This window comes from Perna viridis, chromosome 1 (assembly GCF_037379345.1).
Source record: "Perna viridis isolate PV_CMFRI_1.1 ecotype Kerala chromosome 1, ASM3737934v1, whole genome shotgun sequence".
Lineage (NCBI taxonomy): Eukaryota > Metazoa > Mollusca > Bivalvia > Mytilida > Mytilidae > Perna > Perna viridis.
In genome coordinates this window covers 23396376-23412206 of record NC_142445.1, presented here as the reverse complement: position 1 = coordinate 23412206, position 15831 = coordinate 23396376, and the positions used below count along the sequence as shown (strand labels likewise).

The window sequence follows — 15831 nt, the reverse complement described above, 5'->3', positions numbered from 1 at the left end:
CAGTTGTTCAAAGTATAAAAAACGTTGCTTTCTTGTCTATATGTTGTGTCTGGAATTATGCAAGAAAGAAAACACTTCTTATACAAAACAATGCTTTTATTCAATAAAATAACTGACAATAAATATAATTCATAATTTCAAATAACATTCACATAATCTAAATATTTTTTCTTACCATTTTCACATATTATCATTTGCACCACCCAAGGCAAATACCAGATGCCTTACAAAAATTGCAAAATTGATTTGCATACTACTAATCATTTTACTGATTTCTTAGCAAGCAGACTAAAAAAACACACGTACAAACGCGCGCGCACACACGTACACGATCACTACTACCATGATTATGTCCACATTCAGGTATATTACGTATATATTGATAATATATCCTTTTGAATATTTGAAGATGATATTTTTTAAGAATTTCTTAGAGTTATAGGTATATTGAATGACCACACTAAATGTATTTCCATTTCTGTAGATATTACAATTTCAGATTTGTTCCCAATTCTTTCGTTTCCATCCAGATCCGATATCATAAATGGGTGCTTCTAGAAAAGCAGAGAATGTTTATCACGATGTCCTCGTTTAAATTCTGATATAAAAATCTAGATAACCACCATCTTAAACGGCGATTGGTTTCGTTTGGTGTAAAGTTACCCAAACCGAATTTTGAATTATTTGTTTATCTTTTGATGTTGAGTGCAAGACATTAGTACAAATAATGCTTTTAAATGGTGTTCATATCTGAAATACATTTGATTGGGAGAGTTAATAGGTCACAGTTTGATGCGAGCAGTTATTAAGACGCTTAACGTACCGGTGCACCTGGTCCATGCTTACAGTTTTTAGTGAAGTCCGAGTTGCTCATTTACTTTTGTTACTTTGTATGTATTATTTTAGTTACTTTATGTTCTTTGTTGTGTTTGTCTGTTTTCCATGTCTGGTCTTTGTTCCTGGATTACAAACTTTTGATTCCTGCTAGAATCTTTGTTCCCTTGATTACTCTTTAACAAAACATATTTTTTATATCGATACTTATAAAAACAATTACGTTTTCAATAGTGATAGATCAAGCATTGTCTCAACACTACAATATCCTCATTATCTTCATCCAAATCAATTTCAACAAACATAAATACAATTTACAATATCTACAACTTATACATTATTGTGAAATATCATCGAAACTCTTCTCTCCCGTCTGTGCATGACCACCAAATTATTAAGTATCAGTCTCTGTAAGAATCAGGCAGTAGGTGAAACATGGTATAAAAAAAACTTCCCTTTGAAAGTTTAATTTGACTACTTGTACCATGAGAATCATGAAATAGAGACAAGATTTTCCAAATCAATTTGGGAAATTGAGTGATGATTCCACTGAAATGCACCAAAAATAACATTTCAAGGGCAGTTAACTCTTCCAAAAAAAACCTCATTTTTCTAACGTTCGTTTAAAAAAAATGTCTGAGCAAATCCAATGATGCTCAGATCAAATAATAGTCTTTTCAGATAGAGAATGCATCATTGAGTGAAATTAAATTGTCAGATCGGTTGTTTTTTTTAAATGCATGTTTCTGGATGTTCCATTTTGCCGGATTCTTATATAAACTTACACGTAATATATATCACACATTTCAGCATGTTTGTTTTTTTAAACAAGAAACGAATGGCTTGATATGCAGATGACAATGATGACTTTTTTTACTAGAGTAGTTTCATTCACAAAATAAAAACAATATCATTCTATTTCATAAACTTTGTACAAATTCATTCATTTTCTTAGTCTTTGGATGAAAATTCTTACTTTTCACTTTTATAGCCAGAAGCCAATCATCAAAAGAACGTTCATGAAAGCATTAACGATAAACGTTCTTTCCGAAGTGCATTCAAATTACAAATACATTTTCATTACCAGTTTCTACATATGATATTTCAGTACAAGTTATATATACCCTTGAGTAAAAGGATAAACCTCTTCATGAAATATTCAAAATGTTATGCCAAAATTTCTTAATTTTTAAAAACTGTTGCCTTTACAAGGGAAACGAGAAACCAAAGCAACTAAGCCGAATGCCTGGCATATGTTAAAAGGTCGTGATGTTTTAATTTAAATATTTATAATTAAATGTTGAATTAATGAGTTAAACTTGTCATTGGTTGGTAGAAACTGTTCTACGTAAAAATATACGTAAATACACACACTACAAGCGAACAACAACATTAGATATATATTCCAATCCAGTCTCTTACACCTTACATTATTTTTGAATTATTTTGGTATTTTCATATAAATGTTAACTTCTACTATGATTTAATCATCATTATTTCTAATTCGAATTCAAATAAAATATAATACATATAGCAATTGATACAAAAACAAAACAGGGATGAATTAAAAACACCCGAACTCACATTTATTGTCTGTTGTTAAATATCTGGGAAGTAATTTCTTTAATCAGTTCTGAAATTAAGAATAAATTGACGCAAGACACTGTAATTTTCTTTGATAATTACAGTAGCGCATAAAACCTTTTAATCATATAATATTATGTAAAATTAATTCAGATATTTTAAGCAAAGTCAGTCTCCCTGATTACTAATAATTATGTAAGAAGCTGGCTTCAAGGTATGAGTTTCAAACTGTTCAATCTAAAACGTTATCTTCGGAAAAGATTTTCAATAGCCAATGTCGCTTTTGAAGGGTGTTTTTATCAAAAAGAACATTTGCATTAGGGTTCTTATGCACAGTACTTTGATAAAAGTTCTTAAAACCCTTCAAATCTCTAGGCAAAATTGCAAATCCTATTAATTCTATACTTGAAATACAAATTACTATCTTAGAATAAATGGAGAAACAATATTACAGCACTTCGCCAAAATTTGGCAACTGCTTGTAACAAAAGGGTATGCAGTACACGTGTATAAGAGACTGGATTGATTCTGGGTCATCAAAGTGGTGTAAACGTTTGTATATCATGAACATCAAATCTGCTCAAACACTCAAAACAAGCCATTGAATGGCAAATATTCAATTGAACATCTTTTTCTCGCATACAAAACATGACTAAATGATGTGAATCACTCGTCCAATTATCATCACAAAAGTTTTTGTCATGTAAAAAATATATATGTATCCTTTTCACCTGTTAAACATACGTTAGATCACTAGCCTTGCCCTGCATATGCGGTTTATGGTTCTGAAGAGCTTCGTTAAAAAGAAACTTCTTTTAGGTTATACGTAAGTACTAGTATTGGTACCAGATATGTAACATATAGTTATTAATTGTACGTGTAATGCAAATTATCCGGTATTGTTGATCTCAAAAGGGAGTTATTACGAATGGTCGGTAAAATAGTATATCCTATAATGTTGAATATGACATATACTAATATTTTTATTTTTGTCTCAGTTCATTAAATGGCACATGCTTTAGAGTAACACAGTCATAATCTGATTTTTTACTCAATAATATTGAAATCGAAAGCATATGTACACAAATAATCAGGTGGGCCGCTAGACTTCTGTATCAATAAAACCACATTGACATCCTCTATGTTGATGAATCACTTATTTGAGATCAGTGGATAGCTATTACCGTCCATTTTTTATGGCACATGACTATTTAGGAATTCTCAAATGAAACCTTAAGCTTGAGACATTACCTTAGTACTAACGAATATCTCATCGCTGACACAGGTTAAATAAATATATCAAAATAGTCAATGTCATCACTCCATATTTCTGCGTATGATACGACAGAGCCGATGAAGTATAATTTTTACACATAGGCGGAGTTATTCCTCCTTGAAAGTCTGCCAAAACTGCTCCAACTTCACGGCCACATGAAGTTCTTAAAGGTCCACTCAAACATTTTTCAGTCCAATGAAATACACTGTAAATGAAATTTGGAATTGAATTACTTCACTAATACTTAAATTTGGATACATTTGTACAAATGATATTGGTGTTTATATTGTCAATTATGCGTTATTGCCATTTTTACATGTTGTTCCCTACACAACTCCCATGATTGTCGAAATGCTTGTAGCTTTTTGAGCATCAGCTATTTCAAAACGATAAAACTAAAACCAATCACCTTTTATTTACCAAGTTTCGCTGTATACTTTTGCTAGGAAAACCCTTTAAAATATACAGTACTTGATAATTAGCTGTGTTTAACTAATTACTGTCAAGAAAAAATATTTCATTGCACCGAAATATTTGATGATTACAAATTTCAAAATACCTAAAACACTAAGGCTTCATTCCTTGCGTTGCACATATTAGAACCCTTCGGTTATGGATTAAGCTTTCTATTTTGGTAGTTTTGGTTTTGAGTACTTTTTGTACACAATAAAGTTTTGAATTTATATCTTCCTATGTATTTGATTCTAGTGCTTCTGATGAGAGGTTACTCCTTGGAACACGAGAACAGCATATCGAAATTTGCAATATATACGATTGGTATTTTTGTATTTTTTAATGTTATCGTCCTTCGCAGAATTTTTGCGATCTTAGTTCATGTAAATTCTAGAATATATCTTGAAATTTACGCTCTAGTTTATTCATCTAATCGAACGAGTAATAATATTCGTACAGAAAAAAATATTTAGATTCTCTGTTTTCGACTTTGTTAAGTAAGTGAAGCTCAAATATTCAGTCTTACGGCCTTCGTCAGGGGTAAAAAATTCTAAAAGTGAAGACTGACACAGACACACTGTCGACTCAGACTGAGTTTTCACTTTTAGAATTTTTGCCCCTGACGAAGGCCGTAAGGCCGCCCATTTGGGCCTCACTTTCTGTATTGCAATGCATTTTATTTGTATTTAGTTCCCTTTTACCTTTTAAAAGTGGCTGTTGTTCACATATTTATTATTTTTCATTCAGGCTTAATTTAGCCTCTTCACAACATGTATTATTTTTCATCTGGTATATATTATCCGTCCTTTATGTAGTAAATGGATCTGACTTCGATGGTAATATTTTACTGAATGATCACAAAAAGTAGCTGATTCAAGATGATTGGCTCATAACTGGACGTCTGTCTGCATATATGTTTTGTCGTTGTCTATTCCGTTTTTTGAATGTTTACTTCTATTCATTTTTTATTTCAATTTTATTCGCATTCTCAATTCAACGAACTAATCAGGTAAAATAGAATAATTTTATGCTGCTTCAATGTCTTATTAAATATGCAAGTACTTTATCTAAACGTCTTTTGACTTTGAGCAGTACAAATCTCACGTCAGTCATATTTAACTATTGTAAATCTGAAGACATATAGATCAGAGGACATATTTACCTGCATGTAGATCGGACGACATGTAGATTAAACGACATATTTTTTCTGCATGTAGATCGGACGACAAGTAGATCAAACGACATATTTACCCGCATGTAGATCGGACGACAAGTAGATCAGACGACATATTTACCTGCATGTAGATCTGACGACGGTTTGATCAGACGACATATTTACCTGCATGTTGATCTGACAACATTTTCATCTACTTGATACCCTTCTTTCGTATGATAAATATATCTATTGGAGTTTTCAAATTGTTCCTTATTTTTGTTGACACATTCTTCTATTTGCATGTTTTGCTCCTGAATACAACGGTTTTGGTTAGTATATACTGAAAATAAATGTTTTTGTGATAATTGGAACAAGTTTAGATTTTCCGATAAGCTAGAAATAATTGCCAATTAATTCGCTAATGTACAGGACAACATAATCCTTATTTGGGATGGGTGTTCTAAGTTACATGATTGGGAATTAAATGGTACATATTTGACTAGATAATTATAAGTTGAAGTAAAGAGGTCAATATTTCCTACTGAGAACATCTTTTTCACGTTCTGGTAGAGCTCAATTGAGCTTCAATTGAAAGATTAATGACATCATAATTTAATATTACAATGTTCTTACAACGTTTAAAAGCCATTCTGCTACTAAACACGGTTATTTTTAGCGAAATGCCATCTATGATTTTGTGCTAACCATTTTTTTCTGTTAATGGGTAAAACCCGTTTTTTTTTACAAATATAATGAGATGTTTTGAAATGACATGAAAAACCTACAGTCTTTCTTTTTTTTTATATAACTTACATTTCACATGTTCACAAAATCGGTCAAATCCAGATTGCCAACGTCTTGGTCTTGCCAGCTTATAAAGCCATTCCTTGGCTTCCGGGCTATCGCAATGTTTATATAATCTTTCAAGACATTGTACGCTGTCACTGAATGCACCAGTGCTGCATAAATGTAAATCAATCAATGGAAAATGTTCAGGAATGCTATATTTTCATTCATAATACGTTTTCTTTTGTAACATGTATATTTCAAGTTTATGTTAATTTCGTATGTCAAAATGGGCAAACAAGCGTTGAACAAAATGTACAACATGTATGAAAACTTTAATAAATCCGCAATTCAAAATATTAAAAAGACAGATTTAATTAATATTGATATGAAATGTAACATACGAATTATGATACACATGTTTTCAAATCTAATTTAAAATTGCATTTTAAAAAAGTCTATCCCTCCCCATAATATTTTCCATACTATATAAATATATTAACTGTTTAACTTACCGACAGTTTTTCCGCATCAACTCGGCATCTACATCTGATAGAAGTGCGCTCTGGTTGCTTCCGTGTGTCAAATTCTTTAAACAACTAAATACCTCACTCAGTAAGTTCTTTGGGCATGTATGGCCGGAGCAGGTCAGGTTGATTAACCAAAGTAAGACCATCATGGTTATATCTATGACAAAATATTTTTGTTAACAGCATTTATTTATATATCAGTGTTTAATCCAAATATACACTTGTGAAACAACAACCAATATGTTTATGAAAAACAATTGATTTTCCGAAACAGAATTTTTTATTACAGGTTACGAATAGTTTATATAAATCTTTTAAAAGATATCTTTTAAACGAAAATCAGCTATAACAGCAAGTAATAACTTTAAGGAATAATCACTTGATGAATTCCTTTGGTAGTCAACTGGGCAATTAACAAAGAAATGTTAATTATTTATCAAACTTGGAATAGAAATACCAACTACATATTCTGAAGTTGAGTATATTACTCGCTGTAAAATATATTCTTGAAGAAAGAAAACAAACAAACAAACAAACAAAAAACAAACAAAATCAGCAGCAACAACTAAACTAAATAAATTAATTTGAGGTAAAAACTGTAATCTGATTGTTTAAAACAATTTTGTTATATCTCAATGGATAAAAAATATTGGCACGCTCCTATTCAGTTAAATTGAGAGCTACTTTTCTGATGTTTATAGATAAAACTATGTTTTAAAATTAAATTATAACAATTGGCGATAATAAATTTATGTTATTTTTCAATAGACAAAATTTTTATTATTGCCAATTCTTAAATGAAATCTAAATTTAGTCAAGAACTGGCAGTTTGAATACTGAGGAAAAAATGAAGAAGTTTATGAAAGTGAATTTGATCGGAAATTGCTTGCAAGACGTGAATAAGGTAACACCCTGGATAGTATAATTTGATGATAGAAACTTTTCTATCACGAAGCACAATCTCCGGTATTGCCTAAAAAGATTACGGGTTTCTAAAAAGTGCAGTAATTAATTTAATTATGGAGAACAGATTGAAAATTCCAGGTGGAATCAATCACCGTTTCTGACAGAAATCTACAGACTGATAAAATTCGCATGTTTCTTTTATTATCTGAACTTCAATTAGATAAAATGCTTTGCATGTTAAATTCATTACAATTTGATTGTGTAATTTCACGATGTTTTATTTTCATTTTCATCCACCATGAACATTCATAGACTGCAAATCCTTTTCTTTATTGCTACAGAAGGTAGTACAGATAAGGACATCTGTTTTTATCAATAGAATGAATTTGTTGTTGTTGACATCCGTTAACAAATAAAATGGAATGAGGCATAATCACACTGTATTCAGTCTATAATGCACATATGTCATTTCGTACTGTTCAACAACAGTTAATATAGCGTAACCTGTCACTTCACAAAAAACAACTTAGGATATGTTCAAAATGGTATAGGATTCTACCTGTTTACAGAACTGAAAGAACAGCGGTAATTGTCTTCTTACCTTGGTCTTTTATGAAATTCATGATAATTAAAACCTTTGTTATACATACAACACAAATGCCATACAGAGCTTAAGTGGTTTATAGCTTTACCAATAGTTATATCTTATACTTAATTTCTAATGCTTTAATCGAATTTTATACGTTCGGACTTAGCGCTAACAAGATGAAAATACACTCTCTGGGAATTTGATAATGACTGGCGTATATTTCAGCGCCAATTGCTTGGAACAGCTAAGTACCAAAAACAAACAAACCTCTTGTACCGAAACAGCCATGATCAGTAATTACAAACAATGTGCAACATAGTAACTTGTGATTTCAGGATCTTATGTAAAAATGATAGTCATAACATATGCACAAGAAAAGAATAAATCAGGGAAGGTAATCACTTAAGCAATTCTAATCAATCGAATATAGCCAAATATTCTCTGAAGATTAGAAACGCTGCGTATGTTTTAGAAGTGTTTTAAGATCAAAAGGTGTTTATTTTAAGTGTTTTTACAGCACTTTTCTATGCTTCAAATGGGATATTGAAACAGATTCAATATCTTCGAAAAGATTACTTCAACGAAAGAATGTGGGATTTGATTTTCTTCAAAGATGTATAGAAAAGTACAAGGTTAAAACTAGATTAAAAACGGGGAGTGCTACACGTTTTGCTGGTTGAATCTCTTTGACTCTTGTTTCGTCTTTCCAAGACGTTTACATCTGAGTAGAAAATGCTATTAACAAACTTAAGTCTAAACAACTATTCAGGAGGAAATGAAAAAAACGAACTGGCTCTGTAATTAGCTTTACTTGGTTTCCCTATTGTTTATAATAACTTTTTGTCGCGTTGATGGATAGCTAACTACAACAAGAAGAAATTTCATGTTTATCTCAGATGACGGTAATAATACCTCATTTCTGACAGCTGGTATCTCTATTTCAACTATTATCCGTGTTTTGAGACCATCTATCATGGTACTTTCCGATTCTCTTATTGACCAACAATTAAAACTAAGCATTTATTATTGAAAATGAAAACAAATTCAAATAAATCATTCGGAAAAATAGTTTACTAAAACGGGGACAATTTCACAAACAATATAAATATAACTCTCGAAGAACCTATGCATCACAGCAGGTTGTAGAGTAGCTAAAAAGTTATCAAAAAGACGAACCAAAATTCGAATGAACAGGTGTTTTTCATTCTAGCGATACAATGTATGATTCTGTTAATTCAGTCTTATCTGATCGTTTGATTTTCGATTACAGAATTCAGTATGCATATTTAAGCATATCGGAATCAATTTGATCAATTTGACAACGAAAATCTTCGCATATTCAAAGTCTATAAAATTGGCACCTAATAATAACATCATTGTTGTTACTTTATCATTTAGAACTTTTCATAAGAATAAGAGTAGCACAAGTACAATATTTTATACACTCATAACTACAGTTAATTGACACAAACTGTTATTGCTGTTAGACTGCAGCTTCAGTCGGGAAGCTTCCCCAGAGATAGCCCGGTAGCGTACCGGACTGTAGCAGAAAAAAAAAAACAAGATAAAAACAATGACAATTTTGGATCACCAAAAAGAGCCACATATGCCAGGGTTCTAAAATACACCTTTGTTGATGCGACACATTCTACTATAAGTAGCATTATTCAATTACATCATTAACAACATTTAATTTATAAACTGCAATGGAACATGCAGCACTTTATAATAAATTATTGTGACATATATGTTGCATTATTGATTACGCATTGAACAAGAGCGTCAACAATGTGCCAGGTTAAAGAACTCATGAAAATTTGATAACTACACAGAATAGAATCAATATAACAGCATAGAGAATAGCAATTAAAATGTACTTACTGATTTGGCATTCCCACACTACCATGGTCCACGATGACACCATACCACCCTCACATCACAGCTGTAACCATCAAATTCTATAAACAAACATACAATAAAACTATAACCTCCACTACCATCTTGATAATTAAAGTAACACACTTTTGTACGCACTTGCTAATTATTGAACTAAGGCATTCAGTAATCTTATCTACTCTAGCAGTTTAAACTATTTTTCCATAGAATAGAGATCATCATCTATTCTGAACTATCTAATAACTTACACATAACACATGGTCGTACACACTAACCCTAAGAGATAGCATACCAAGAAAACAATCGAATAATAACCAATTAAATCCACTTTGACCAAAACATGGTTTCATGTCAAACCATGATATAGGCTTGTAATGTTTTGCGTACCTCATTACCAATTCCCTACTGCTATCATGGGAAATGATAATATATAGGAATTCTATTTTTTCTCGACATTACTGTTTTTTGTATGCTATAAAATAAAGGAACATTTCACTTTTACACAAACAGTTAAATTGGATAACAATAACCTAATTGATATGCCAGACAATGTTTGTTTGAAGGAATCTAATTTTGGTTTCCCTCCAATCGATCCGATGTCAATTTAATTAACAAACATAACGTATTGTAATAAAAATGTTCTAAAAGCGATCTTAGAAAAAAGATGTCAGTACAAATGTAGAAATGAAATTTATAGGTTTACATTTTATGTTTTATCTGAATAAAAGTAACAAGAAAACCAAACGGTTTAAATGAGGTGAAATGAAATTATTGGGCAAGTTGAAGGCGGGAACATTAAAAAATAATGTACAAATAACAAGTCTCATCTCACACAGAAACTGAAAAATACATACAGAAATAGACAAAATCAAACCAAACTTAAAATAAGAAATGAACTCAGGTGATCTAGAGTGTTGAAGAAGCATTGATCCTTGCAATACGCTCGCCGAGCCTAGGTGCACTCCGATAAAGGATGACGCATGCCTATGACGGATGGACGCCGTTCTTCAAGTTGAAATAACACTAATCGTCGGACAGATAGGTCCGTTAACACGGCGACGACAATAAACTTTATGATGATTATAGCAGAATTTAATTTTATATTTAGTTCAGTGAAAATAAAAAAAAACTCTATAAATATGAATAGGACTAACCTCTATTTCAGACACTAATTATATGAAACGCACATATTGGTGGCCCTCTGCTGACATTTTCAACCCAGTGGAGGTTGTTGTCTCTTTGACATATTTACTATATCAATTCTCGTTATTAAGTTTAAATCATACATCGACAAACAATAAAATATAGCCTTAAAATTAATTTTGTACAAGATAAATTTGTGCGTATCGCAAACTTTCCTATGTTCTATTAATCATCATTAATTACGAAAAGCTTTTTAATTTGAAATAATTTCTTTTGATGCCAAGAACTATCGCGCAGTAAATAATAAGCGCGACATTGTGGAACCATTGTATTTCTTAATTGACAGTCATGTAGCAAAATTAAAGCAAGACGGGACCAAAAGGTTTAACTGAATTAGCCACAGTACAGGTTAAATATATACGAAAAAAATATATACCAATTCGTACCCATACCACCAATTTATTGTCCTAATTAAACATGAACAATAAATTGTTTGTGGTCGGATTCAAATATTCAACAATAATTTGTTAATGTTCTCATATTTTATAACAGTTCCTTTCTCAAATATCGATTTTAATCTAATATTCAGTCTCATAAAGGACGTAGGAGCATATTATAAGAACCTTCAGTTTAATTTGTTTTTTTTTATTGTTCCTATCATTGGAAATTCATCACTAAACTTAAAAAAAATTGATTGCGTTGAAGTCTGGATTTACCGTTAAACCAGTAGTATGTTTCGAAGTTGTCATTACGTTCAATTTTGATGTAACAATTAAAATAAAAGAACAGGTAGTTTAAGAAGAGATATGCCATTTTTTATGCATGCTCTAGATTTCTCATACAAGTAAATCGTGAATCAATTAGACATTCTTGATGCATTTCTATAGGTATGTATTGATACTGAGTCAAGTATTCATTGGAGGTATTACACTTAATGACAATAGTGACACAAGTATGACATGTCTTACCTTCCTGCAACCGGAAGTTGGTGGATAAATTTTAGACGCCATTTACAATAGGACGCCATAATACGGAATAAAAAACCTAGACCACTATGAAGGCTAATCAATGCCAAGAAAAGAAGAGGCGTTCGATTTAATCTCCTATGAGTAGTTACATATTGTCTTGGACTGATCGATGTTCTCTTGTTTCCTGACGTGAGGAAATAGATTTTCTGAGAATTAAAAAAAGGCATTTAAGAACCTCGGAACAGTTTCAACAATCTTTCCATTTCTTTTCATTTACACGTCATCTTAAATCACGACGATGTATTTAATCAGTAGGATTTATCTTCAACGTTTTATAAAAGTTTTGGTCCATAGAGTTCTGATGAAGCATCTCAAGCGAGTTCCCATAATAGACTTGTCTGAAATGGATTGTTTCCCAATCAGATTATGTATTTTATGTAAAGTTTTCGTGATTTAATTATCACCAGGATAATTACGTTGTAAATAGACGGTTCCCATGCAATAAATATCAGATTTATTGGGATCAAATGAAAATCATATTGACTTTTTCATTCGGATCAAGTTTTATTCAGTCTCTAATGCATTTAATCGGAATTTTATTTAATACACATATAGTCTGGCGAGAGAGAAACAATCGCCATAACATTGTGTATTTATTGTAGTATGTAACCATTAATCCGGGGGTAATGCAAGTTTTGAAGGAAAAAGGGTTTTTAATATACATCCTATAGGGGACTATTTATAAATGTACAGACAAAACCTACTATGATCAGCATGATTGAGGTTTCAGGCCAATTGCTTGTTTCGAGTTCCGCATAAGCGAATTTGATTCTTCTAAAATTATGACGAAAAAAAATGCGGTCTATACGTCCGGCTATTCTTTAAAAGCTTTATGGTTTACAAATAAAATTTACATTGTATTTGCAATATTATCTGAATTTACGTTTCACTTCAAATTCAAAAGATATAGCCCATTTTACATTTATCGAGAAGTTATTCTTCTTGGTATTCTCCACCGAACATTACATGAATCAATATTGGATTTTCCTTCCATTAATTAACCATCCTGTCTGCATAGTGGCATATAGCACAGATGTATCAACCAGTTGTTTTTATAAATTAGGTTTGAAACATCAAAGGATGCAATAGATTTAAGGCAGGTGGAGAAATGGACTTTATTAAAACGCTTTTATGTTTTTCTTACGAATTTAAAGAATATATGTATTTCAAAGTGACTTAACGCTAAAAACGTACTGAAATATTCTTCAAAGCTTTAAGAAAGAAATTTTCGGCTCTATATATTGAAATTTATAACTAGTTTCTGCCATTTAATGACAAACATTTATGAACTCCAACATCGATATATTGCGTTATTATTATTATTATTTTTGCTATGTCGTTATTTTTTAATATATAAAAATAAAGAATGTATTAGTTACAACACTGCGTCTTGTTGCTGATTTATGAAATAGAAAATTATATCCAAGGTCATCATTTGACAAATCCTTGATTTATTGTGTGGTTTTCATTAAATTTTCTTACTAATATAATCTGACTGTGCTGGTAACATATGCATAAATCAAGAAATCCAAACAAATCATGGTATGTTAAATGTAAGGTTATATCAATAAGTAAAAAGCGTTTAGACTGAGGATCTGTGGCAGAATCTTAGTACATTTGCATAGTAATTCTTATACACAATGTATTTTAAAGTGTTAACTGTTATACTGTTATTATTATTATTATTATTATTATTATTATTATTATTATTATTATATTATTATTAACAGTATTTAACAGGGAAAAGGAAAAAAGATATATGCTAAATGTTGACGCATCAAGTTCCAGAAATTGTATTCTGTGACAAGTCTTTAACGGTTTAAAGTTACTTGAAATTAAAAAAAAAATGTCATGGGCTTCGATGTCACATATAGAATAAAATGTGTAGCGCATACAATTTTAAAATGAAAAAAAAGGTAAGCTTATAAGTTAAAAAGGAAAGTAAAATATATGTTTTTCTTGTACCATTAACAATACAAATATAATATGGCTTCAGGTGCATGCTCCCAGTTTTTAGTGGAGTTGCTCATTTGCTTTTGTTACTATGTATGTATGATTTTAGTTTCTTTCATGTTCTTTGTTGTGTATGTCTGTTTTCCACGTCTGATCTTTGTCCCTGGATTACATTCTTTTGATTACCATTATAACCTTGGTTCCCTTGATTACTTTTGTAAAACACTTTTATCCTGCTCGTAATAAAAGGTGTTGATCATTTGTAAGTGAAACCTTAAGAATGGAAGGGTTTATATTTTTCATGAAAATGGATCATCTTTCATTTCTTATCTTTATCACGCAAAATGCACATTTTCTTTCCATGTTTTAAAGTGGCCATTTCCTGCTCTTTATAACGGTGATTTATGAAAGTGCTTGTAATTAATTACACCAATGATTATTTGGAACGCAAAATTAAAGCCGATAACTTGATTGCACCATTAACTTTGCTGCTTCAGACTTTTCCCACTTGCATTTATGAGGTCTTTTTATGGAGTTGGAGCAATAACCCTTTTATGAAGTAAGAATATAGTAGGAAATTGTTCTTTGAAACGCAACTTTAAAATACAGGATGCAATTCATCCAATACTCAATAAACGGAGATAGAAGATGAGAACATGATCAACCACATTGACATAATATGCCAATTACATGTTAGGATATTGTGACATATCAAACGAGTATTTGCATAAATGAACAAGTATTTGTTTTCCAAAGAGTACAGGCATTTTATTATGAAAACTGTCATGGTAAAAGTACAGTTCTAACATGGCATGTTTCAAAGCTCTTTAGACCCCTGCCATGGTAAAAAAAGTGATAAACACATGACCAAAATTTTCGTGCAACACATGGGCTGCCTGTCTGTATCAAAAAATATGAAGAAACTAGTCCTATTAGAATCAAAGTAAATCACGGATACTCCATTCTATAATTGTTTTACCATGGCCTGGCCATTATGTCGTTATTTAACCATTTGCTATCGCTCGGGGTAAAACAATGCGACATAAATGGCCAGCATGTGGCAAAACAAAGATAACATGGAGTTTCCCTGATTTATTTCTTTAGTACATTTTGTTGTTAAATGGATGTTTTTTGAGTTTTAAGACAATGTTTTCCTTTGACCAATTGTTTTTGTTTATTTCATGTTAATGTCTCATTTGACATATAAATGTCTGGTTTCACAGCCTCATATAAAGTCACGAAATTAAGTTCTATGTGTAGGCTCTCTACTTTATAGTAAGCTAAAATACATATTACAAAGATATGATGTACATATTTTAATATTGGTAACTGATATAAGAAAATGAAGGAATTAGGGTCAGCAGAAAGTATTACAGAGGCCGACATCAGTTCTGCAAATCACTTCTGATAAAATACAATTAATGTGAACAAAAACGTGACTTACCAGTCATATTAATTGAAGTCATTCTTCCATTATATCTCCTAGATATTAAGATTGAAATTACAGAAAACCCCAATTGTAAGTTCCTTCTTTGTAGTAATAATTAAATCATGATTAAAACTGTTTCAAGTGTTAAAGAAATAGCTCCGTTTACACCTTAATGTCTCTCGGATAATATTTGTTGTTTAATGAAAGATAGTGGATCAGGATCGATGAAATTTCTAAGAGACTCGAGGGTTGGCCATACGAATACATT

General features: G+C 31.1%; 1 protein-coding gene across 5 annotated transcripts; it reads right to left on the bottom strand.

The window, feature by feature from the left end:
• Positions 1–83: 83 nt before the first annotated feature.
• On the bottom strand, positions 84–15831 carry LOC148627843 (uncharacterized). 5 transcript variants are annotated; one of them, XM_088580221.1, is made up of 7 exons: positions 15579–15831; positions 9996–10072; positions 6605–6776; positions 6117–6262; positions 5487–5643; positions 3670–3899; positions 84–2467 (listed from the first exon to the last, which is right to left on the bottom strand). In XM_088580221.1, the coding sequence occupies exons 2-6, from the start codon at positions 10036–10038 to the stop codon at positions 3689–3691; spliced, it is 729 nt and encodes a 242-aa protein (XP_088436347.1). In that variant the 5' UTR covers positions 10039–10072; positions 15579–15831; the 3' UTR covers positions 84–2467; positions 3670–3688. The 5 variants fall into 5 exon arrangements, with proteins under 5 accessions (XP_088436347.1, XP_088436310.1, XP_088436337.1 ...); XM_088580184.1 differs by lacking the exon at positions 15579–15831 and adding an exon at positions 12122–12225 and having other exon boundaries at positions 84–3899; XM_088580211.1 differs by lacking the exon at positions 15579–15831 and adding an exon at positions 10398–10497 and having other exon boundaries at positions 84–3899.